The following is a 26,313-nucleotide window of genomic DNA, read 5'->3' as shown; positions in this document are numbered from 1 at the left end:
TAATAGAGCGATGGCACATTAAATTGTTCAAAAGACATTCATAATGTTACTTACAAAAGATTTCTATTTCAAATAAAAGCTTCTTTTGAACTTTCTATTCAACAAAGAATTCAACTTAAATATTAACCGTTTTAATATTAACTGTCAACACTGATAATAATAGGAAATGTTTCATGAGCAGCAAATCAGCATATTACAATGATTTATGAAGGATCATGTGACACTGAGGTGATGATGCTGAAAATTCAGCTTTGCCATCACAGGAATAAATTACATTCATAAACATTCAAATATAAAACAGTTATTTAACATTGTATAGAATAATAATATAATTTCATATTTCTACATTTAATATAATATTTCAAATTTTTTACTGCATTTTGATCAACTAAATACAGCCTTGGTGAGCTTTCATGACTTCTTTCAAAAACAAAACAAAAATCGTACCAACCCTAAAGGATTGAACAGTGTACTGTATATTTAAAAACGGAATATAATACACTTCTAAGAACTTGACAAATGTTTTCAAACTAAATTTGTCCTACATAACAAAAGACAGCTTAAAATAGAAATACAAAACAACACATTTGAAAGGTTTTCCAGGTTTTATTCCATAATTTTTACATGATAACTGTTTATCGCAGCACCAGACACATCTAACCCTCAGACTGGAATCTCAACATAAGTCATTGGGGAGACACAATTCCTGGAATCACTAGAAGACGATAATGTTCACAAAAGCCCATCAAGACAAGACAGTACGAACACAAACACCAGGACAAAGCAGCAGAACAATCATACACCTTAACATTTAACCATTTAACCATATTCATCAGCATTTGAAAGTGACGGTGGGTTGATTGGTTGTAACACATCCAGAATTTAAAATAAAGAAAGTGGTCGGACTCTTGTCAGTTCCATTCTCTGCTTATTAGAAACTGAGCCATGCAAGGACCACCCACACCCACTCCTTGTCTTTAGTTACAAGGTTGGGTTTTATCCAAAATGTAAATCTTTCAGTCAGATACCCCTGGTGCCTAAAGTAGCCTACATATGATTTACCTGGAGGTGAAGGAGAGAATCAGAAAATAAAAAAAATAAGAAAAACACTGTACAAAAATAACTGAAACACTAATTCAATGTTTATCACAAAGAATTCCTGCAAAGAAAGTATCCAAAACAATAAATCTTATGTAATCATTTTAAAGCTACGTAACATCGTGTGAGGCACCTACCCTTTTTTTCTCAGAAAAGAGACTACGGGCATCTACTATGGAGGATCATTGACGGAGAACAAAACCAAATTAACCCACATCGTTCCTTTCAACAAATAAACAAGCAGTTTCCAACATCTGAAGAGCTACATAGCCTGCTTTCGAGAAATCTGCTGTTTCCTACACAAGGATCAAAAGGAAGTCTTGGTCAATCAAACCATGATAGCAGCACGCAGCCCTTATGTACACTTCAACAACCTCTACTCATCAACATTACACTGCAAAATAACAGGCTTGTTCATATATGCACAGACTTTGTAATGTACTAAACATTTTGCGTAAAGAGAATAAATCTGACAACATTTTGGGGGGGGGGGGGGGGGGTTTCCATCTTCAAACTTGATAAGGCAAATACATATTTATAGAAACTGTATTATTACGATGTTTGGAACTACATGAGGTATGGCATGACAGTTTGCATTTTTGGATGAAAAAAATGCGGTCTTTATGCGGTCTCTAAAACAAAATCTATTTTTGTAGTAACAAGGAAGCAGTAATGCATACTGACGGGAAGCATGTGTTGATGTGTATGATATATACGTGTGTCTATTAAACAGTCATGAGTTTTCCTCGGGGTGTTTATATCTCAATAAGGCTCTAATTGTAGAGCATAAATGATGAGACATCCGTTATTTCACAGGAAAGGGTGTTTATGCTATATTTTGTGTTTGCGTTCATGGAGTTTGCTTATCTAAAAGGGATTTGATGCATTCATGCAAGGGCTGGCACACCCTCTGGTAGGCCTGCGGCGTGAGATGCAGATAATCATACATGTCCTGATGTGCGATGGAACCATCGGACTGAATAAACCCAGGGTCCATGTCCAGAAAAGAGACATGAGACAGAGACGCTACCTCAGCCTGAACTTGAGCATTCACACTTGCGTTACGCTCCCGAAGAGGGTTTGGACTTTTACCCCTCGGCAGCAATCCCTAGTGGTGAGGAAAGAAAGAGAATTACCTTCCAATAGATGCAATAAGTTTGAGCCTTTTAATGAGACACCAATATCTATTGAGGATAATATTTATGAAAAACTGAGATACTACCGTTTTTATATGTCTAAAAGACAAAAAAGGAGCTTTTTGTCAATGGTCAAAATGACTGAATATGCATAACCGTTCAAAAGGTTTACAAGATATTTTTTTTAAATCACAGTAAAAACAGTAATATTGTGAAATATTATTACAATTTAAAATAACCATTTTCTACTTTAATATTTTATAACATGTAATTTATTCATTTGATGGCAAAGCTGAATTTTCAGCATCATTACTCCAGTGTCACATGATCCTTCATAAATCATTGTAATATGATGGTCTGGCACTCAAGAAATATTTCTTATTATCAAAGTTGATAACTGTGCTGCTTATTATTTTTGTAGTAACCATGATGCAAAAGGTCAGCATATTTTTTAAATAGAAATCTTTTGTAACATCGTAAGTCTTTACCGTCACTTTTGATCCATTTAATTCATCCTTGCTGAATAAAAGTGATAATTTCTTTAAAATATATATATCTTACAAAGTTTTGTACAGTAGTGTACATTATAGTACCCTGGATTAATGTTCATTTATATGATTCAGTTATTTCTATCATTTTTAAATAGAAATATATTGTGCACATTCTCTCTCTTAATAATTAATATTTGTTCTGGTCATTATTTTCACCTATCTGTTCTTGTATAATGTTTGTTTGGAAATATGTTTTACCCTTTGGACAGTTCTATTTTTGTTACTTTTTTTGTTTGTTTTTCTGTTGCCCATTTCTCTGTTGAACAAGTCATAATGGCCAAGAACATCACATTCAGCACTGATGGAAATTGACAAGACTGGTATGATGAATTCAATTATTTTCAAGATATGAAATAATGTTGTGACTGAGAGGAAGGGGCTGAGATAACTAACCAACACAAGAGTGTGAGCATGAGGCAGCTTCTGATGGATCACATTGACGATGGCCATGATGCCTGCAAGAATCTGCTCTGGAGTGTGACCATGATTATTAGTGCCCACCCACAACACCACCACCTGCAGACCAACAGACCAAATAAGACATTAGTAACCATTTTTGCTAGAGGAGGGTCTTTAAGTTCGTTTCGTTAATTAACTTTTTCAGGTGTCTAAACAGTGTCATCTGTGACCATTTTCCATCATAAGGGATCCATACACAAATGATTCATGTTTAAGATTTAGCTGCTCCATGTCAACCTACACCAGGGGTGGGGAACGTTGATCCTGGAGGGCCATTGTCCTGCAGAGTTTAGCTCCAACCCTGAAAAAAACACTCACCTGCCTGTAACTTTAGCAATTCTGAAGACCTTGATTAGCTTCAGGTGTGTTTAATTAGGGTTGGAGCTAAACTCTGCAGGACAATGGCCCTCCAGGATCAACGTTCCCCACCCCTGACCTACACGTATCAAAGTAGCCGGAGCAACTTTTCTTTATTTAAGGATATGACGAGAGACAAGGGTGAGTGACACATGTACACAATTTCCTGCAAAAACCATCCCACTAGGTCTAAAATATAAACACTTAAAACAGGGTAAGAAAAAAAACTGTTTTGGAAGGACTGATGATGTATTAACTCATTTAAATTTTGTAAAAAAAAAAAAAAAAAAAAAAAAAGAGTCCTTTAATATAGGACTATTGCCTAGTTAGGTTGGCTCTATGTAGATATTGTAATAGTAGTTTAATTAGTTTTGTTCATGAATGAATCAGCCGGTTTGAATGGATCAGTGAATAAATGATTCTTTGACTCACTTATTAAGATTTGCAAAAGTATCATACACACATTTTTTTTATTAAATATTTAATTTCATATTTCTATTTTTAAAATGTTACATTATAAAACTAATTCCATAACATTCCCGCAACTGTAAATTAAGTGTAAATACATCAAAATAATAATAGAATAATAAATAGTAATTTCTGTATCATAACATTGATTTAGTTAATTTACCAATTCCAGCATAATGCTAACAAAGGACAAATTGAATTATTAAATTGTTTGTTTGTTTATAGTTTAAAGGCATGCCAGCTATCTCTAAATTCATGGTGAGAAAGAGATTAAAAAAAGAACTATTAAAATAGATTTTTATATTTTTTCTTGGATAAAAATTCTAAAACTAGATCTGGTGTTACTTCATTAAGAGTCAACTGAAAAATAAAGAACTCTAACAGAGTTCAATCTATCACAGTCCAAAATATGCTTCAGTAATAATGGATTCTGGCACAAGGGGCATATAGATGGATCTTCACCCGTTAACAGAAACATATGAGTTAGTCTGGAGTGCCCTATTCGTACTCATTTAAATAAATAAATATGAGAGTAATTTAAAGGTATTCTACAGTATGTAACTAACTTTTGAATGTGTTTTTTATAGTAATTGTTACAGGGGTGTCCTTCCTTCTCCACCCTCCACCCCCCACCTGAGCACCTGCCCTCCCTGTTGCAGATCATTTACCTTTGGGCTGATGTGGTCCAGTTCTCCATTTATGAGTCTCCAGAGTACATGCTGTGTAGCATCTCCACCAATCCCAAAGTTCAGTGCATGGAGAGGAGAAAACAGCTTTCGCCAAACCTGCCAACATCAAGTAAAAAGAAACCTTGCATTGTGGATCTGTTGCTTTTTCTGGTAACACTTTAGTTTAGGGTCCAATTCTCACTATTAACTAGTTGCTTATTAGGATCCATGTTACAATGATATTTGCTGATTATTAGTATTTATAAAGCACATATTAATGCCTTATTCTGCATGACCATATTCTACATCCCTTAATCCAACCCAATACCTAAACTTAACTGTACTAACTAATAAGCAGTATCAGTATAGTTTTAATTAATTCCCTGTCAGCATCTGTGGCTATCTTCATGGCAAAAACTGAATTACAAAAAAACAAGATACATGTATACAATAAAAAAAAACAAGCAAACAGAAAAAAAATACAGCATTTATTATTATTCAAGATTTTGAACATTAACATAATAAAAATCCTAAAACCTTTTTCTAGTAAATTCTTACTAAACAAATCCTTTACGTGAGCTTACTTCATACAAATGTTTTCTACTAGCATTAAAAGCAGGAGAGTCCAATAAAATGTATAACTAATAAGCAGTAATTAGGGGTTTATTAAGGCAAAAGTCATAGTTAATAGTGAGAATTGGGCCCTAAACTTAAGTGTGACCAAACCATTTTCCCTATTGTACCGTGACTTCTGTGTACCGTTACACCCCTAATATTTATATATATAGTATACAAAACCTAGCAAGTATTTATGCAGTAGTTGATACGAATGCTGTACCTCAAACTCATGCAGAAGCTGAATAAGTGAATCTCCAATAAACAGAACATCAGGCTCTTTTCCTTTACTGTCCGATACAAATCGATTGTGCTGCACAGATGAGAACACATAAAAATGTCATTATGACTCTGTTTGCATATTAGAGAAGGTGCTGGCTAATTGTGTTTTTGACAGATACAACAACAGGATATGTTAGCAGTCTAATAGGTACACTAAGGTTGTAATATTGTACAAAAGAACCACCAATGACATCCATCGGCCATCTCCCTGTGTGTCCTGACAGGGGGTGGGTGTGGCTGCAGGGTTAGATTCTCCACTCATTACTTCCTGGGGAACGACATGGGGAGATGAGTTACATTTTCTCAAAGCGTTAAAAATGGACCCTCATATAAGCCCAAACAACATTTGAGATTATACAATTTTGAGCACAATGTTGTGCTTTAACATGCAAAATATTAAATTAAAACAAGTTGTACTATGGTTAGCTTATGTACTTTGTACGCATCGTATCCGTATGACAAGCAAAAACACGGCTACATTTTTCACAGCTTTACTAGTTTGCTGCTATTTTTGATGAAGTTTGCATTGCAGTAGCTCACAACCTGGCTGATGAGAAAAAAATAGCAGCTTATAAATAATACTTGATTGGACGTTTGAGTATATCAAAAAGTTAGCGTCTTAGATTATTAATGCTAGTTAAAAGTGCTTTTTAACTGAGCAGCTCACATAGCTAATGTAGCACTTAGCATGCAGATGTCTCCATTTAGAAGAACAAGGCACAAAAACGCGTTAAAACAATGCGTAATATGATACTAAGTATTTGCAATACATGTTAGCACTTTTGTCGATTCATATTCATTTTAAGGATGGGAAATATCGTTACCAACAAATGTGACCACAGCAGAGTTCAGTGTTCAATCAGTCAGCCAGCCAGCGGTCAGCTGCCAAACCCCGGAAGCAGGAATATCGAACCAGGCATTACTGGCAGATCGCCGAGAACAGTCGACTTATAAAATAGCATAAAACTTAAAAAAAAGGTAATTAAATCTCCTTCGGTTTTTTTTTTATGTTTTCAGTGGTGCAAATATATGTCAAACTTTTAAACATTTTACTTAATAGCAATTTCCTTTGACCGAAATAGTCTTTGCAGAGATCTGCATTTGACGGTCATCTTTCGAACCACGTTGCCGAGCAACGAAAAGTTAAACCTTAACGGCCTTTGGACTCAACTACAGGTATAACTTACCGATTTCATGCGGTGGTTTGATATATGTATGTATTATATGTCTATTTGATAATGAAGAAAGCATTTCATTCAACCGTTTACAAAGAATGCTCTTAATTTGATGTGTGTTGCTAAACGAGTGTGGTGAACATAACCAATAAGCATGTGACTACTAACTCAGATTACTTAAATTATTTAAATACATAACAGGCTCATTTTTTATTTTAATAACGTGTGTTTAATAGTCTCAACATGAAGATGAGCCACCAATCCTGCAAAAGCTTTCCACATAAACACAGCTTGCCGAAGACATCCAACGACCACCGCAGTCTCAAAACCAAGTCTTCATGTCATGCAGCCAATGCTGTCCACAACTGCAAACCGGCATGCAGCAGCAGCATGAATACAGATGTGCATCGCAACTCAACACATAAAGTAAGGCGTCTTAAAACCAGGAAGGAGAGGAATCAGGTTCGAGATCAGGAGAGAAACCGGTCTCACACATACAATCAGCACAGTAGAAAGGTAGGCGGTGAGAAAGCACAGTGCCACCACATCCATCCACTGTCATGTTCAACAAAAGAGAGGACATTTGCTAAGCCATTAATTCGCCAGAAGCCAAGCATCATAACTGAAGGACGTCTTACCTCCATCCGAGGCCTTTTCAGCCATAAGGTGAGGTCCATAGATATTGAGAGGCTGGTGAGCGACCAAATAAAGAAAGATAAGCAGAAAAAAGAGCAAAGAAAACAGTTTATGATGCACATTACATCACCGCTATCTCCCCCAGTAACGTTACCTGATTCAGACCAGAACTGCACTCTCGATGAAGTACAGGAACCACTCCAGGAACAAGAAAACAATATGCCGCCACATGTGAAGAGGAAGAAGGGTTCAAGAAAGGAGCTTATTGGAAAAAACACTGGTATTCGGACTAATAGAGGAGACGCAGGGCCTATGGGATTATCTAGAGAAGATGGGAAGTATGACAGAAATGCCAACACCAGGAAGGAAGATACTAGTAACAAAACAAGGCAAGATAGTCCAAGTAGCCCAAGAGAAACTGAACATGTGGTTTTGTCATCCTTAGAAAATGACCCGGTTCATCAGTTATGTTCTACTCCAGTTGAAACCAATAAGAATAACTCTGATATTTCACAAACAGACACTCTCAAATCCCATGATGAAGGAAATCAAGAAAAAGGTTTTATGAATATTCAGATATTTGAGAAAACTTCTACAATGATGGGATTCCCAAACATGGAAGCTCCACAAATGTTGGAAAATCTGCAAACTTTTACCTCTCTCTCTGAACTGGACTCTGGGGCTGGTCAATTGGCAGATAGTGTCAAGCATAGGGAGCAAATGTCAAAATCTTGTAGGGAAGCAGTGAAAAGGCTGGCAAGGCGTTTGTGCCAGGCTTCAGAGCTCCATGTACCAAGCCATCGGCGTCCCCTGCTGGCCGAGTGTAGAGAGGTGCTAATGCAGACTTTACAAAAAAGACATGGCTTCCAGTTAGAGCACAACCTGTATAGGCTACACTCATTCTTGAATGAGAAACAAGCTGCCTCTCAGCTCAGCTCAGGACAGAGTCATAAAGATTGTTCACCGTTTAGCCATGCAGTGGAGAACGAGGAAAGGTGTTACAGCAGGAACATGGAGATTTGGACAGGTATGTCACAAATAACATTTGTGCTTCAGTGACAGGTAAGAGTGTCCAAGATAAAGAAAATGAAGCATCTTTTAGAAATACAGTTTAAGCAAGTTCCTAGAAATGTAATCTTTGTATTTAGGTTGCTTTTCAAAAAACTTTTATTCTATTTTCAACAACATTTTAAATTTAAAGCTATGACAATTTTCAGTATGAAATAACCTAGTCTTTTTAATAAAAGGTCAAATTATTTGTTAATGTAAGATCATTATTAACCTCGAAACAGACATGATATCATTCCTGTTTTATTTATTTATTTTCCTGTATGCTTCTGCACATTGGTTACTCAACATGAGTTTTATCAAATGTTTATATTTCAATGGAACTGCTTTGATGCTTATTTTTTTCTGAAAAAATAATAATAAAATAATATACCAAACTACTCAAGTTTTTATATATATATATATATGGTATTAGGACAGATGTGTAACTGACATTTTTTACTTAATGCACCCCAAAAAATAACAAAATGAATTTTAATTTAGAAAAATAAAAACATGCTTATCATTGAAGAGGTTTATTAAAATCATTATGGCCCTGCTTCACAGACAGAGCTTAGATTAAGCCAGGATTAAGCCTTAGTTCAATTATGGCATTTAAGTAACTTTTATAAATGTGTCTTAGACAAAAACATTAATGGTGTGCATCTTGAGACAAAATAATGACGCTAACATATTTTAAGATATGTCAGTGCAAGTATCTTTCAGTTAAAACAGTTAAAACATTCATTTTTAGTCTGGGTTTAGGCTTAAGCCTTGTCTGTGTTATACCGAGGGTATATGTATTAATTGCATTTTTATATCCTGACAAAAAAAAAACGAGTGTCATGTCATTAACCCTTGTCTCATGGTATAATATTTGTGTACATGATAGAAGTTTGAAATGACCTCTCTGCTTCATAGACAGTGCCATGCAGCACAATTACTTAGCAGAGGAAGTTAGGCTGGACTTGGACAGAGGAGCTTCCACCAAGAAACGAAGGATACAAGAGTGGAACACCTCTTCCCCTCCATTCTCTCTAGAAGAACCACAACAATCACACACAGACATGGTGAGTCAGTGAAATCAGACACAAAGTTTAATGTCTCTCTACAAAAGAGTAAAGAATCAAGTCCAAATAATACCAAAGTTTTCGTAAACTAGACTATTACAGAGGAAAGAAATTTTTACAACTTGCAGTTCAGGGCTCTATGGATATTTTTTGCATCTGAATTTGATTGGTCAATCTTTGCAGTTTGACCAGTGGAGGGCAGCTGAATTGTCTCAGGATTTCTTCAGAGCTCAGCATCATCCCAGCAGACACCTCTTTAACCAGAGCCAGACCTTTACCCAGCATGCCGTCCCTATACTCAGAGCCCCCACCTGGCTTGATCATCCTGTGAACTCCTATTCCCAGCAGCAGTCACTGAGCACAGGGGAGAGTTCGAAAAGTGTATATTTAGATCCCTCCAGAATCTCTCAACAGTGTACAGAAGAAACAGATCTTAGTTTTAATTCATATCACTTAAATGAGAGCAGAAAACAAAAACCACAAGAACCATCTTTTGGAGGATCCAGATTCTGGTCCAATCAGCAGCAAGTTCAGGATGAAAGAGAAAGATGGGCTCCCTTTTCATTCTCAGCATCCTATCTCTCAGAGGGCTTTCAGTACGAGCCCTTTTTTCGCTGTCCACATCCATCTAACACATCCAGGTCAGACTGGCTTGGTATGACTCAATGTCCCAGGTCAAACACACCATTTCCCCCTCCCCTTTACCTATAGCAAATGCTGTTTGCCATGGCTAATCTCATCTAATCATCATAGGTGATGATGTGGTCCAACTATGCATCTTCTTACGTCTTTGTACGAGTAAAACATTTTTTTCTTTGCATTACAGATTTACCTTTTTATATTTACAAAAATTGAAAGACCATCACCTCTACATGTGATTTGAATTTGAGAGTTCAGAGTACTTACATTATGATTTCTCTAATATATATCCGTATATACTGGTAACACTGGTAGTAAAAGTGAAAAACCCTTTTTAAGATCAAATCACTTTTTGTGGTGTACAAATATCAAAAGCACTGCTTATTTCTTTTATTCGCCTGCATTAATAGTGTAAATGTTTGTCTATTGTCACAAAGAACTGAAGGTAGCTCAGCCACAAGGATGCTGCTTATATGTATTCCTTTTTGATTCTTTTATTTATTAATTTAGTCAAATTTCTTCAATAGATTTTCTTCTATTCTATATAACTTGACTGGACTTTTTTTTTTCTTAAGTTCATTATACTGTAAAAATAAGATGCATGTGATTTTGTTATATCCTTTTAATAAAGCAGTACAAAATTTACATTTTTACATCAAACTGATTTCACAATTTTAGTTTTATATCTGCTAAAATATCTTGTAGTAAAGTAAAATATAAGAATTCAATTTAATACGCTTGTAAAGTAAGTAGATCATAGTTATTTTAGCTGGTGAATTTCTATTTATTTAATTATATTATTTAATTAATTTTCATTACATTTTCACCACAAAAGCCTAATAAAAATTAAAAATACCTTCTGGTAAGTTTGTATCTTTTCCATTATTATTATTTTTTACATATTGTAATGTATGCAGCCTGCAGAATTTATAGCCTTTTATTGAAGTAAATTAAATTAAACTTATATTGTAAATTTGGTTTTATACATGTAGTCAGGGCATCAGGTAATACACTTCCTCATCTATTGGTGTCTGATTCACAAAATATTCGGTTTCCTCCATGTCCTTCTCTTTTCTCTTCTGATCATTCTCCTCCTTCATCTTCTGCTCCTCTTGGCTTCCAGTGTTGCTGCTCCTTAGAGCTCTCTTTAACTGATTCCAGAACAGTTCTTTTGCACTGCTTGGATCAGAACAATTTAACCCTGGCCATTGCAAATAGGTCTTTTTGAGCATGACCTTTCTCATACGGTGATAAGTGGACAGTTGCTGCTTTGGTATAGGCTCCAGAAAGACCAGCAAAAGCACATCCTGCATTTCTTGAAAGAGACGATAGCTGGCCAGCTGGATCTCCAGTGAGCACCATTCACTGCGAAGGAAGCTCTGACTGACCACACAGATCGTTTTGCGACTTCCATATACAGCAGCCACAATGTTGTCGACAATATCGCGGCCCAGTTCGAAATCTCTGTGGTGGAGGCAGAGCCGAAATGAAGAACCCTCGAGATTCGGCAGCAACTGTTCCATTACCCAGTCTTCATCTGCTGAGTTGTAGGAAACAAAGGCATCATACTTGTATTTCTCTTCCTGGTCCCTTAAGCGACGCCACTGTTCTCCAAACCATGATCGAAACACGTAGTAGCCGTACTTAAACTTCCAATAAAGTCTGACATAGAGAAATGGTATTAAGGTTAATAATATTGTGAATGTAAAAGTTAAGGAAAAGAGGTAGAGTTCTATGTCCAAATAACACACATTAGTATCAAAGTTGTGAAAATATGAGCCTGGATGGTCTTGGCATGTAATATTGTAAAGATATGGAAATTGGAGTCTCTTATTGCTTACGGTCCAGTTCTGTAGATCACTATTCTGGCAGCCACAACTGAGAGGACAACTGCGCATGTCAATGTATGTTAGATTGGTCAGATTGTCCAGTAAACTGATGTCCAAAGACATCATGGCATTGCGATTCAGATGTAGTGTCTTTAGTCCTGTCAAATTTCCAAAGACCTCTTTTGAAAAAGATTTAATCCCCATGTTCTCAACCAATAACATCTTCAATTTTCGAAGGTTTTTGAAAATACCAGGTTTGAGTTGGGCGATCCCGACACATGAGTCGACTAGAGTTAAGAACTCCAAGCTTTTCAGGTCATCAAATGTTTCATCCCCAAATCCAATGATGTGGTTGTTGGTGAGGTAAAGACTTTTTAGAGAAGTTAGACCCCGGAAAAACGCACGCGGCAACAAGTATATGCCATTTGGTTTCTGCGCATCAAGTTTCAGGTCGAGAAGCCTCGACATATTAATAAACGGCGAGTATGTATGCTCTTTCAAATACTGAATGTGGTTATCCTGTAAATCAAGCACCTGCAGGGTGGCATGAAGTTTCCCAAAGAGACTGCTATCAATCATATTCAGACGATTTCTATCTAAATACAAATTGGCCAGGCTATGCAGCCCATCAAATGCATGTGGCTTCAGGTGAGTGATCTTGTTCCCGCCTAAATCTAAAATGCTTAGATTTGACAGAGAATGAAAGGTATAGTTGAAAATTACAGCTATTTGGTTGTTGCGCAGGTTGAGAGTCTTCAGGCTGGTAAGATCCTCAAAGCTGTCGTTGTAGACATCGGTCAAAAGGTTGTTGTCGAGACGAAGTGTAACAAGATCTTTGAGTCCACTTAAGGCTTTATGGTCCATATAAGCAATTATGTTTATATTTAGCTCGAGGTTTGTTAATTTTGGTGTATTACTGAAGGCAAAAGCACTGACCTGTAGAATACGATTGTATCGATAGCTCAGGTTTCTCAGGCTGTAGAGCTTTTTCGTTTTGTTGCAGGACGTTAGCCTTGTCAGATGGTTATGTTCCATTTTGAGACTTTCCAGTTGGTTTTGACCGTGCAGAAACTGCAAGCAGCCTGTGGTTTTCATTTCGTTTCGTGAGAGGTCCATTACACCTGTGATATTGGGGCAATGATAAAATGTGTTGTTTTTTAGAGCTCTTATGGAATTGCCCTCGAGGAACATTTTAGGTATGTGTTGCTTTTTATGGTGGTGATGTGTCAGAAGAAAACACAGCGAAGACAGAGCACGAGAGTCCTTCAGTTTCAAACCAGAGAAGTCGATGCTCCACGGTTGTACATTGGTATAAATAAGAAGCTTGCTAGCAGAGACGTTGGTAAAGCGCAAGCGCAGGTACATTATATTCTCCAGATTCAGGCCCTGAAAAGCCTCGAATGATAACTTTTTGTTTTCTGAGAAATCTAGCACTTTCACATACATTAGGAAAGACTTGTCACATCCCAGTTTGTATAGTTTATTATCACTGAGGTAGAGTCTGGAAAGCGACTCTGGCAGACGGTGGGAGTGATGCAGGGTGGTAAGCTTGTTAAAAGAAAGGTCCAGTTTTATCAAGCTGGACAGGTTTGTTATGCATTCAACCAAAGCGGAAAAGTTTTTCAGGTTATTCCGACGTAGGTCAAGAATCTGTAGATTTGTCAATTTGGAAAACAGGAACATATCAGTATTATTAAGTTTGTTGCTTCCCAGGAGCAGCTGTGTGAGGTTATGGAGGTCACTGAAGACATCACGGTGGAGAGATGATATGCTATTGCAGGAGAGATTTAAAATCTGAAGTTGATGCAGATTATTAAAAGCATCTTTGTGGATTTCAAAAATATGGTTAACGTCCAGTACCAGAGAAGTCAGATTGGGCAGATGATCGAAGCTTCGGCCTTGAACAGATGTAGTGTTACTGCGAGAAACTGTAAGGTTTGTTGCTGTGGGAAATACATCTTGCACAATTGTAGTTATGTCTGGTTCGTGACATTTAATACATCTGAAGGTTTTATGGTTAGAATCTGGGATCTCTATGCAACTCCTGAAACTGTAGCTGAAGGCAAGTTTAAGGAGGCAGATAAATACCGCCTTTAGGATCAGTTTGCGGCATGCAGAATCTGCCATATTTTTTAATTCCACTTTTATTTTTGCCTACATCAAAGACCAACACTACGAGGTTCTTCACTCAGTATGAGCTGCACCTAATCCAATATTGAGAGTTTAACACAGGCAGCTGCTAGAAAAAAAGAGGGGAAGGTTATAATACATTTAAAAATAAATCTGAAATAAAATTGTTACATATTGATCTGTAATGCTACTTGTCAAATTGACTTTTTTCTTTTTTTAAATGTATTAAATACAACAGAAACAGACTATGGATGTTTTCTGTATTTATTTTATTTATTTTCAGATTAATAAAATATCGTCAAATGTGATGGAAGTGTATCTAATGTATATGAATACAGGCAAAAAGGTAGATACAAAAACATTACTCCTAATATTAAATTACACCTAAACAAACTTCTCTAACGTATTCTTAGATAATCCATCTCAGGTGACAATTTCCCACTTCTCAGACTCTTTTTCCCCTTTTTGTTTTTACATCAACTTCCTTAAAATCGTAAATAATAAAACAATTAATATATTGAAACAACAAAAATAAAATATCTTTGTAAGTTTATGTAAATCATGACACTTACTACATAAAACTACATAAGTTTCTCTTTTTTCACATGTAACCATTTGCTCACGATACTGATGTTAACATTCATACAAAGGCATAAATCTTGTCATGGTGAACAAAGTAGATAGAGAGCTATGTAACATTATGTGAACAAATGGTTCTCTATAGTGTTAACATGACAAATACAGAAAAAAAATCTCTGACTCACTATTTCGAAAACCATCAACGATCAATCCTAAATAACCCAAGATCTCATATCTTTCATTAATTCATTTCATCATGTTGGCTATTTGTCATTTGAACATTCCCTAAATATAAACAGAACCTTAATTCAGTACCTTACCTTCATTAAATTGTTCCCGATTATTTTGCAAAACTATCATAGCCGTTCTCTCTTTTAAACAGGAATAGAAAGAGGAACCATAAAGGTTTCAAGCCCGAACAAAGAAGACCAGACAATGGGACACAATGCCTGATCCATTTACTTCGATTTTGCAGTGAAAGTTTGAATACTTAAAAAAAAAAAATTATCAAGAATTGATTTGTAATGTTAAATCACATGTAAGGGTCATTTAAATGATATAGTTTGGAATATTCTAAAAAAAAAAAATTAGAAGAAAAAATCCAGCCATCTAGGCATTTTTTAATTTTCTTTAAATTAACCTCTCGCCTTCTGTTCTCGAGCCATCTGACAGAGTCCACAGAAAGGACAGCAGGTCATAATCACCCAGTCATCACAGACAGAGCCCTAAAAGACAAAAGACACTTACTGCAGTGCTATTCTTTGACACCAATGTTATTAATGTTCTGAAATTATAGATTTCAGAAAAAGCAACATCAACATCAGAAAAAGCAATAATCAATACTGAAAATATTTTTTATTGCATGGCCTACATTAATACGATATTTGTCACGGATGCTGGTTCTCAATGCAATCATAGCTCCAGGTAGGAAGGGCAAACAGCAGCTGTCACCATTATCCTGTGCCACCTTACAACCCAAGATGCAAGGAATAAATGCCCCACACAGACCTGAGGAGCAAACCAGTGTCAAAATTCACACTTTTATTTATTTATTTATTTTTGCAATATGAGGCTTGTGAGGTTCAAGCCACTTACTCATCAAATTATTTGAAGAGATAGTTCATTCGGATTTACTCATCCTCTATTTAAATAAATCCTCTATTTCTTACTTCTGCGGGACACGAAAGAAGGTATTTTGAAAAAATGTTTTAACTGTTTTTGTTCAGTAGGGTCCAAAACAACTGACTTACATTGTATACACATTCTTCAAAGAAGGAAAGTCATGGTTTGAGTGAATAATTTATTTTTAGGGAAGAATTTTCATTTTTAGGGAAGCTATTCCTTACCCAATTTATAATATCTATTACCATTATTACATACTGTAAGCAAAATAGATTTACATGAATAAAAAAATATTAATGTCAATCTCTCTCTCTATCTTTCACTCACACACACATATACACTCACAAATGCCGCAGTCCTCGCAACAGTCACAGACATCAGAGCTCCAGTGAGAAACAGTGTAGCTGGTTACAGTCATTTGTGGCTGGGAAGTCATTGCTTCTGTTTGATATGACATCACTGACACAAAGCAAATTATATAATCATTTACAATTAGCAGTATACAGTAAATACAGTAAAGTTGTCTTGTTGCTACAAAACATGTATTTTTATTTGATGGCTATTATAGCAAAGATTGGTTAAATAAGTATGAATTATAGGACATAACATGTGATGTAATTTCTAAGCCAGATGGAATGTTTAAAATATTTCCCTCTCTCTCACCTGTTTCCTTGGAGAGGCTGGTACTGTATGTGTCTCACTTCCTCAGGGAATGATGTTCAATTTCTGATAGTTTCACAGTGAAGTTGGAAATCACCTCAACATGACGTAGGGGAGGAGAAAATGTGGTTACCAGGTGAGTGGTTTATGTGACCTGCAAACTAAAGGGTGAAGTGTTTGATTTGGGGGCGAGGAGGTTTACACTATTTCAGGTCTCCACACCCTTCCATCAACACAGTATATGTTATCTACAACCTATAAAACATTTAGATGAGAACATTGCGGTTTTGTACCTCTTGAATATGTACATTGGCCCTTTTGATCTGTTCGGGTTACTGGGAATTCGGGTGAGCAAGTCCACAACTTTTTCAGTGCCCTTGGTTTTGGAAGTATTTTTTTCATCAATTTTTCCAACAGGGATTTTAAAAAGTGTTATAGACCATAACCCAAACCGGGTGAATCACAAAATTATAAACTTTGATTTGAAGTTAAAGAACTACAATTCTATTAGCATTCTTTTACAACCCCATTTCCTGAAAAGTTGGGACATTTTGTAAAATGCCATAAAATCAAGAATCTGTGATTTGTTAATTCTCTTGAACCTTTATTTAACTGAAAAATGTAGAAAATATTTCCAATGTTTTCACTGACCAACTTAATTTTATTTTGTAAGTATAAACAAGGTTTGATTTTGATGGCTGCTACACACTCCAAAAAAAGTTAGGACAGAGGCATGTTTACCACTGTGTCACATCACCTTTCCTTTTAATTACACTTTTGAATCATTTGGGAATTGAGGATACTAATTGTTGAAGTTTTGTAAGTAGATTATTTGCCGAATTTCGCCTCATAAAAGACATCTACTTATGTCTATGTCCGATTCTCCTTTTCATGATGTGCCACATGTAACCCAGTGTAATAATTTACAAGGTTTATTAGTTATTTTTTTAAAATATATGTATGTATACACATATATAGTTCATGGGAATGTTATAAATGTATATGGTTGTGGATAAGTTATGTTTCCTAAGTTGATGGTATATTTATTATTTTTATAATTTTTGTATTTGGTCATTTCTATTGTTTATCCAATCAAATTCACTTGTCTATGTTGGGTGTCCTATCAATTCTCTAGATTAAGGTGAAGGGGGCGGGATGAATTGAGGGCAAAGTTGAACGAGGAAGAATAGGGAGAGCACGAGGGAGGAGAGCGTGCGATCATCTGGTGTGATATTGTTTCACAAAAAATATAGTAGGCCTATAACTCAGTGTTTCCCCTACCATTGTTTTGGGGGGGCGCGGGCGCCCCCCCCCCCCCCCCCCCCCCCCTAAAATGCTGACGAAATCCAGTCATAAAAAAGGAATTTATAGTGTATAACGCGGAATTTCACGGAATATGTAAATTTGAGGATTTTAAAATATTTTATATATATAAAAAAAAGGTACTGTTTAATGATTCATATTACGTTATTTCAATTAATTAGACATGCTTTTTGATTGCAAAAAAAAATTACACCACGTATCCGTAACACGCCCGCTCCGCAACACTAGCAGCCCCCCCCCCCCCGAAAAAAATCCTAGGGGAAACACTGTAACTAATGCTATAATGTGTTTCAATAGTTAATGTAGTTAGTGTGTTGTCAAAACGAGAACAGAAACTTTTACTACAGAGACGGGTAAGAAATATTTCTCCACAAAATATTTCTGGTTGTGTTTATTCCAGCCTCCATTTTCTAATACAGCGAATGGACTATTTAGAGAGACTGAACAGTGTCTATCTTGCTCGGATGGATTGTGTGTTTAGTTGGCGAGTCGTCAGCGTGAGGATTCGTGGCAGTTTCAGATGAGGATGAGTCCAGATGACTTGTGAGTTAACGTGAGTGCTCGGAGTTCCTTTGGCCTTAAGGAAATCGCCGCGATCGTGGGGTTGACGGACATCTAACGTCGGGAGGTGAAACACGCTCTTCTGATTGGATATTTCAAGGTATTTTTGTTTGTTTGCTCCGTGTGGAGTGAAGCGGTTTTTTATTTATTTTTTGACCACAACGTAGGCCTACCCCAGCATCAAACAGGCCTGCAACGGGAAAATGAAAGACTTACATATTGAATAAGGTTAAGTGTGAGCTCATATATTGCCGGCTTAGTATTTGGTTGAAGAGTATTTTGAGTTTGAGAGAGTTTGGGGACTCAAATTTAAGAAAAAGAAAAAAAAGGTCAACACATAATTATTTACAAAAAAGTGAATATGTGAAATGTGTATTTGATTATTATTATTTTTTTATTCATCTGTGTGAATTGGTGACATTCCTATCTCATAATTGTTATTTTATTTTACATTTTGGAAAAAATCCTAAAACTTGACCCTTTTATATTGTATCCAGTAAATTGTTAATTTACCGTATACTTGAGTGTTTTCAGTTTATTAATTTAAGTTACAAGGGGGATATAAATATATTGGGACCTTTTTGGTGAAACAATTTATTAACAGAAGATAAATCCTAATTCATTATTATGTGATTTCTATTTTAAAGTTAAGGGACCCAAGGAATTATAACAAACACAGTTACACAGAATAAGTTGAAGTGAGTAAATAGGCACACTTAGCTCACAAAATTGGATAAAACAAAGTTTATTCATACAAACTCAGAGCGCTCCATTATCTATCTATATAGGGAAGGGTTAAAAGCGCTACATAAATTGGAGGCACCGCTGGGATCCTTGCGTGTCCCGTCACAGTTGTGTGCTGTAAAAGAAGAAACAAAAATAAGTCTCAGTGATCATCTAGTTAGCACAGTGTGACCATGACTGCTTATTCTATATATCCTGGGCTGGTGGATGAGCTTAAAGGATGGTGTCGAGGAGAAATGCTTAACGAGGCACATGCGCTGATGGTCATTGTCCCTGAAGATGTAGATATTTCTCAAATTGAAGACACCCTCCAATCTGTTAAATGTCTGGGGCGAGTGCGTGTGAGAGGACGCATGTACAACAGCAAACTGGATAGTTTGACTGTTTTATGTGAATGCAAAGAAGTTGTAGACCCTTCTAGCGTCCCTCCTGACATACTTCCCACAGGCGGAATGGTAGCCTGGCCGATTGTCATAGTGACACGAGGTCCAGTTTCAGCCAGTGCTCCCTCTAGTGCAGAGCAGAATGATTCATCTACCGCTGTGGATGATGGCAATGTTCAGGAATTGTTGGGCACACATGATGGCTCGGCTGAGTCTATTATTCATGCTGTGGGGGATCTGCTATCTAAAATAGAAAAACCAGTAAGCGATAGCAGCAGTTACCGTCGCCTCTGTGTTTTTTTCTGGGACTGTGCCAACTCCTGCCGGATAAGAGCCTTTAGAACATTGGCTGGAGCAAGCTCATCTTATGGTAGAAGAAAGCGATTGCTCGGATAAAGAAAAAAGACGTCGGATTATGGAGAGTCTACGAGGTCCAGCCTTGGCAATAATAAAAGCTGCTCGTGTAACCACTGCTGATCTCAAGCCAGAACAATGTTTAGAGGCCATTGAAAGTGCCTTTGGTTCTGCTGAATCAGGGGAAGAGCTGTATATTGCTTTTCGGTTGATGCAGCAACAGCCCAGTGAAAAACTGTCAGACTTTCTTAAAAGGTTGGAACAGGCGCTGACCAAAGTCATACAGCGAGGTGGTCTGTCAGTTGCCGCTGCAAACCGTGCAAGAGTGGAACAGTTACTTCGAGGAGCAGTTGCTGCTGATCTTATGCTGGTTAATCTCAAGTTGAGGGAAAGGAAGGAAAATCCTCCATCCTTTTTGGAGCTGTTGAGTGAGATTCGCAGTGAGGAAGAATACGAGGCGTCTAGGGCTAAGCTAAACTCCACTGTGCATAAAATCCATGCTAAAGCAGAAGTAGACAATAAGCAGACAGAAATTCAGACTTTAAAAACTGAGTTGAAGGAACTGAAAGCTATGTTTGCTTCTATGGCAGCCACCTCTCATGGAGCTGTTAAAGAAGAGGCGTCTGCTGGTCCAGTCATGAAAGCTACAACCTTAGAAAGTTGTACAGACCCTGAAGTGACTGCGCTGAAAAAACAGGTGAAGAGATTGCAGCAGAAAGTTCAAAGTAAAAAGCCCATTGCCTCTGTTGCCTCCTTACCTGTGGAGACTTCTAGCAATTTTCCTGGTACATATAAGCCGACCACGTACAGTGATTCAGATGAATATTACTGTTACCGCTGTGGAGAAAGTGGACACTTTGCGGCAAAATGCAGAAATGCTGAAAACCAAGCTAAAGTTATTCGAAGATTAATCCAGTCACTGAAAAAAGCCAAAAGTGAAGACTTACTTTTATCTGAGCCAAAAGCCAGTACAACCAACTGTTCAGTAAAGAGGAGTGCAGTAGACATACAAAAACAAAGGCACCTTCCAGAAGGGTTGGTTGGTCCAACGTCTGTTGTTCAGCTAAAGGTGAATGGACATGAATGTGACTCCTTATTAGACAGTGGCTCACAAGTAACCATCATCTTCGAAGCCTGGTACAAGCAGCATCTGTCTGATGTTCCCATTCACCCTGTCACAGGTTTAGCCATTTGGGGTTTAAGTGAGTCCAGTTACCCTTACTTGGGTTATGTGATGGTAGATGTTGAGTTCCCTGCCAAAATCACAGGAATTCAGGAAACCCTTTCAGTCTTGGCCTTGATCTGCCCGGGACCCTGTAGTCCAGACCAAACACCAGTTATTTTGGGTACCAATGCTAACCTTTTCAAGCGCTTGGCTCGTTTGTGTAGAGAAAGTACTGGAGTGGACATCGCACAGACCTTGGGCATAAATGTGGGTTCAGTTTCCGAAGAACTGTCATGTGACCCTGCTAAGATCTCTGGTGAAGATGGAGTGGGCAGTGTAAGGTGGCTTGGTCCTGGCGCTTTGTCCTTGTCCCCAGGAGGGGATTGTGTGGCGATCTGTAAGGTGGAGTTATATGAACCATTAGGAGAAGAGGTTCTGTTGGAAGAGGCTTCTCCAGAGGCCACTCTGCCAGTTGGGGTGTTACTGCAGCCCATGGTAGTGCCACATTCTGAAATGGATGTCCACCATTTCCCAGTACTGATGCACAACGAATCCCTGAAGGACACAGTGATTCCAGTAGGAACAGTGGTTGGTCATTTACATCCAGCAGATCCAGTAACATCCGCCCCAAAGACAGGAGAGTTTGATACAAACCTCATTAACTTTGGAGATTCCCCAATTCCTGAGACATGGAAACAGAGGCTAAGGCAGGCATTGTTGGAAAGAGCTAATGTGTTTTCACTACACGAGTGGGACGTGGGTTTGGCGAAAGGAGTGGAACACCATATTCGGTTATCCGATTCTAGGCCCTTTCGTGAGCGCTCTAGGCGCTTGGCTCCTGCAGATATCGATGATGTTCGAAGACACATTCAGGAGCTTATGAAATCCGGCATCATCAAGGAATCACGAAGCCCCTACGCCTCCCCTATTGTAATCGCCCGAAAGAAAAATGGGAGCGTAAGAATGTGCATCGACTAACGCACACTTAATGCTCGAACAGTGCCTGACCAGTATACTACTCCGCGCATTGACGATGCATTAGATTGTTTATCAGGGAGTAGATGGTTTTCCGTCCTTGACCTCAGAAGTGGCTATTACCAAATAGCTATGTCTGAAGAGGATAAGGAAAAAACTGCTTTTATATGCCCCTTAGGATTCTATCAATTCGAGCGTATGCCACAGGGCATTACTGGGGCACCTGCGACTTTCCAACGCTTGATGGAAAAAGCTGTCGGGGATATGAACCTGCTTCAAGTCCTTGTATACCTTGATGACCTGATTGTCTTTAGAAAGTCATTGGAAGAGCACGAAGAAAGACTTCTGAAGGTCCTGGACAGACTAAAAGAAGTGGGACTGAAAGTGTCATTGGACAAATGCCAATTCTGCCAGACCAAGGTCAAGTATGTTGGACATATAGTATCTGCCGAAGGCGTTGCAACAGACCCTGATAAGGTCAAGGCCGTCAGCACATGGCCACAACCAACAGACCTTAAGTCCTTGAGATCTTTTCTTGGCTTCTGCGGATATTACCGTAGGTTCATAGCAAACTACGCTGCAATTGTCCGGCCTCTTACTGAGCTCACTAAAGGTTATGCCCCTACTCAGCGAGGTAAAAAGTGGGAAAAAGATCAATCTAAGGCTTACCTGAAAGAGTCTGAGCCCTTCGGAGACCGATGGAACCAGTCATGCACCGATGCCTTTAAGCAGATCATTCAGTGTCTCACTAATGCCCCAGTCCTAGCTTTTGCAGACCCCTACAAACCCTACATTTTGCATGTAGATGCCAGTCTAAAAGGGCTAGGTGCTGTATTATATCAGGAGCATTCATCTGGTCTGCAGCCTGTGGCATTTGCTAGTAGAAAACTGAGCAATTCAGAGCAGAAATATCCTATTCACCAGTTGGAATTTCTCGCCTTGAAATGGGCGGTCGTGGATAAATTCCACGATTACCTATATGGAGCTAGATTCACCGTACGTACGGATAATAACCCACTTACGTACGTTCTTACCACGGCTAAACTTAATGCCACTGGACATCGTTGGCTGGCTGCACTATCCACCTACGACTTTGATGTGTTGTATAGACCAGGCAAGAACAATACTGATGCAGATTTGCTGTCTCGTAATATGGCAGATGAGAAAAAATCAGAGTTGGCAAAGCATCTCTGAGACTGATGTAAGGTCCATATGCCAGCAAGTTCATGTTGACTTAAAGCTCAACAAATCACCTAGGTATGTGGAGCAACTAGCAGCCTCACCTGAGTGTATCCCTGATGCGTATGTGTTCCCTGTTCAGCTGGAATGTGACTTCTTGGAGCAGAAATCCATAGCTGATTTGGTGAAAGCCCAAAAGAATGATGTTGTCCTGAGGAAAGTAATTGAAGCTCTGAAGCAAGGGACGTGGCCTACTGAGGTGAAGGTGAATTCTGAGTTGTGGCTCATGAAACGTGAGGAGAATAGGCTTCTAATTAAAGAAGGTTTGCTTTTCCGAAACAGTAAAACACCCTCTGGAGAAGAAGTTTCCCAGCTTGTCCTGCATGCTGAATTCAGAGAGGATGTGTGCAGGTTGTTGCACGATGACATGGGTCATCTGGGCATAGAAAGAACCACCGATCTCATCAGGAGTAGATTCTACTGGCCCAAAATGGCTTGCGAGGTGGAACAATACATCAAGAATTGTGGGGAGTGTATTACTCGCAAAACACCATGCAGTAAAGCAGCTCCTTTGCACCAAATTACCAGCAACGGACCGATGGATCTGGTCTGCATTGATTTCCTCTCACTTGAGTCTGACTCAAAAGGAATAAGTAACATCTTGGTAGTCACAGATCATTTTACACGGTACGCCCAGGCGTTTCCCTCAAGGAATCAGACAGCTCGCACAGTAGCCAAGATCTTAGTGGATAAGTATTTTGTGCATTATGGCTTACCTGGGAGAATCGATTCCGACCAAGGGCGAGACTTTGAGTCTCATTTAATCAAAGAGCTCTTGTTACTCTTGGGGATTCGAAAATCTCGTACCACTCCATATCATCCTCAAGGAGACCCTCAGCCAGAGAGGTTCAATCGTACATTGCTCTCGATGTTGGGGACCTTGGGACATGAGAAAAAACGTCAGTGGAGTCAGCATGTGGGGTATTTGGTCCATGCCTATAACAGCACAAAATGTGATGCTACAGGGTACTCTCCCTACTATTTGATGTTCGGGAGGGAAGCAAGACTCCCTGTTGATCTGTGTTTTCAAACGTCTGCTGATGGAACAGAGGAAAGACAACATTCTCAGTATGTTGCCAAGCTGAAAAGAGATCTAAAAGAAGCTTATCAACTAGCCTCAGAAGCTTCGAACAAGGTGCACCAACGAAACAAGAGAGCTTATGACAGCAGAGTTAGATTCCAGGTCTTGGACATTGGGGATAGAGTGTTGTTGAAGAATCTGGGACTGAGAGGAAAACACAAACTTCAAAGTCGATGGAGTTCTTTGCCATATGTTGTGGTTGACAAAATGCCCAACTTACCAGTGTATAAGGTGAAACCTGAACATGGTAGAGGAGTAAAAACCATCCATCGAGATCACCTCTTACCCATTGGACAGTCTGTGAGAATGCTAGAAAGTCCAGAATATGCATCACCTGAAAAGGCAAGAAAACATGCAAACTCAAACCAAACACACAAAAAGGTGTTAAAAGAAACCCAAAACCACTTACCTGAGTTGACAGGATCCTCAGAGTCAGAGTGTGAAATGTTTAGTGTGCCTTACGAGAAGTACGTGCACAAGTTGTTGAAAAATAAGATGACCAGGGACAGATCTCCTGATGGCAATGCAAATGAGCAAGATGCTGGTGAAACTGATCAGGAGGAAAGTGATCAGGGTGAGGAAGAATGCACTGACAACGACATTGTTGGTCAATCGGAGTCAGAATCAGAAATTGAACCAGACACTGTGACTATCTCTGAAAGAAAGAGTCCAAGACCAAAAGCAGTTATGCCTACTAATCAGAGATCCCATGGTAAGAGACCTGTGAAGCCTGTTATAAGACTGACTTATGACGAACCAGGAAGAAGTAGTGACCACCCCATTGAAATAGTTCATAGAGGGTTCATTATTAAATTAGGTCAGAGTTAAAATAACAGAATGAACAACGAGGTATAGACCCTAAGGTTTTTGATTTAAATGTCTGATGAGGACATTCAGACAATTAGAAAGGGGAGGGTGTAACCCAGTGTAATAATTTACAAGGTTTAGGCTATTAGTTATTTTTTTAAATATATGTATGTATACACATATATAGTTCATGGGAATGTTATAAATGTATATGGTTGTGGATAAGTTATGTTTCCTAAGTTGATGGTATATTTATTATTTTTATAATTTTTGTATTTGGTCATTTCTATTGTTTATCCAATCAAATTCACTTGTCTATGTTGGGTGTCCTATCAATTCTCTAGATTAAGGTGAAGGGGGCGGGATGAATTGAGGGCAAAGTTGAACGAGGAAGAATAGGGAGAGCATGAGGGAGAAGAGCGTGCGATCATCTGGTGTGATATTGTTTCACAAAAAATATAGTATAACTAATGCTATAATGTGTTTCAATAGTTAATGTAGTTAGTGTGTTGTCAAAACGAGAACAGAAACAGAATACGTTATTTCAATTAATTAGACATGCTTTTTGATTGCAAAAAAAAAAATTACACCACGTATCCGTAACACGCCCGCTCCGCAACACTAGCAGCCCCCCCCCCGAAAAAAATCCTAGGGGAAACACTGTAACTAATGCTATAATGTGTTTCAATAGTTAATGTAGTTAGTGTGTTGTCAAAACGAGAACAGAAACTTATACTACAGAGACGGGTAAGAAATATTTCTCCACAAAATATTTCTGGTTGTGTTTATTCCAGCCTCCATTTTCTAATACAGCGAATGGACTATTTAGAGAGACTGAACAGTGTCTATCTTGCTCCGATGGATTGTGTGTTTAGTTGGCGAGTCGTCAGCGTGAGGATTCGTGGCAGTTTCAGATGAGGATGAGTCCAGATGACTTGTGAGTTAACGTGAGTGCTCGGAGTTCCTTTGGCCTTAAGGATATCGCCGCGATCGTGGGGTTGACGGACATCTAACGTCGGGAGGTGAAACACGCTCTTCTGATTGGATATTTCAAGGTATTTTTGTTTGTTTGCTCCGTGTGGAGTGAAGCGGTCTTTTATTTATTTTTTGACCACAACGTACCCCAGCATCAAACAGGCCTGCAACGGGAAAATGAAAGA

At 38.2% G+C, this 26,313-nt stretch overlaps 4 protein-coding genes across 4 annotated transcripts; 1 reads left to right on the top strand and 3 right to left on the bottom strand.

Annotated features, from left to right (window-relative positions):
* Positions 1-1,723: 1,723 nt before the first annotated feature.
* Positions 1,724-6,566, bottom strand: pafah1b3 (platelet-activating factor acetylhydrolase, isoform Ib, gamma subunit). Its single transcript, XM_056269936.1, has 6 exons — positions 6,459-6,566; positions 5,819-5,902; positions 5,576-5,665; positions 4,738-4,854; positions 3,179-3,301; positions 1,724-2,206 (listed from the first exon to the last, which is right to left on the bottom strand). The coding sequence occupies exons 2-6, from the start codon at positions 5,894-5,896 to the stop codon at positions 1,949-1,951; spliced, it is 666 nt and encodes a 221-aa protein (XP_056125911.1). The 5' UTR covers positions 5,897-5,902; positions 6,459-6,566; the 3' UTR covers positions 1,724-1,948.
* Positions 6,567-6,625: 59 nt separating this feature from the next.
* LOC130103642 (uncharacterized) lies at positions 6,626-10,446 on the top strand. Its single transcript, XM_056269935.1, has 4 exons — positions 6,626-6,810; positions 7,046-8,472; positions 9,414-9,562; positions 9,746-10,446. The coding sequence occupies exons 2-4, from the start codon at positions 7,053-7,055 to the stop codon at positions 10,271-10,273; spliced, it is 2,097 nt and encodes a 698-aa protein (XP_056125910.1). The 5' UTR covers positions 6,626-6,810; positions 7,046-7,052; the 3' UTR covers positions 10,274-10,446.
* Positions 10,447-10,812: 366 nt separating this feature from the next.
* tlr21 (toll-like receptor 21) lies at positions 10,813-15,087 on the bottom strand. The gene is made up of 2 exons (XM_056269938.1): positions 15,060-15,087; positions 10,813-14,269 (listed from the first exon to the last, which is right to left on the bottom strand). Exon 2 carries the CDS (start codon positions 14,155-14,157, stop codon positions 11,194-11,196), a length of 2,964 nt encoding a protein of 987 aa, XP_056125913.1. The 5' UTR covers positions 14,158-14,269; positions 15,060-15,087; the 3' UTR covers positions 10,813-11,193.
* A 278-nt stretch (positions 15,088-15,365) lies between these two features.
* cnfn (cornifelin) lies at positions 15,366-16,837 on the bottom strand. Its single transcript, XM_056269937.1, has 4 exons — positions 16,525-16,837; positions 16,207-16,320; positions 15,611-15,747; positions 15,366-15,464 (listed from the first exon to the last, which is right to left on the bottom strand). Exons 2-4 carry the CDS (start codon positions 16,316-16,318, stop codon positions 15,375-15,377), a joined length of 339 nt encoding a protein of 112 aa, XP_056125912.1. The 5' UTR covers positions 16,319-16,320; positions 16,525-16,837; the 3' UTR covers positions 15,366-15,374.
* Positions 16,838-26,313: the final 9,476 nt, after the last annotated feature.

The sequence above is a fragment of the Rhinichthys klamathensis genome, unplaced genomic scaffold, assembly GCF_029890125.1.
Source record: "Rhinichthys klamathensis goyatoka isolate OS25496 unplaced genomic scaffold, OSU_Roscu_1.1 h1tg000295l_1, whole genome shotgun sequence".
NCBI classification, from domain to species: Eukaryota; Metazoa; Chordata; class Actinopteri; order Cypriniformes; family Leuciscidae; genus Rhinichthys; species Rhinichthys klamathensis.
The sequence above is the reverse complement of the archived record's forward strand: the minus strand, read 5'-3'. Positions and strand labels throughout refer to the sequence as shown.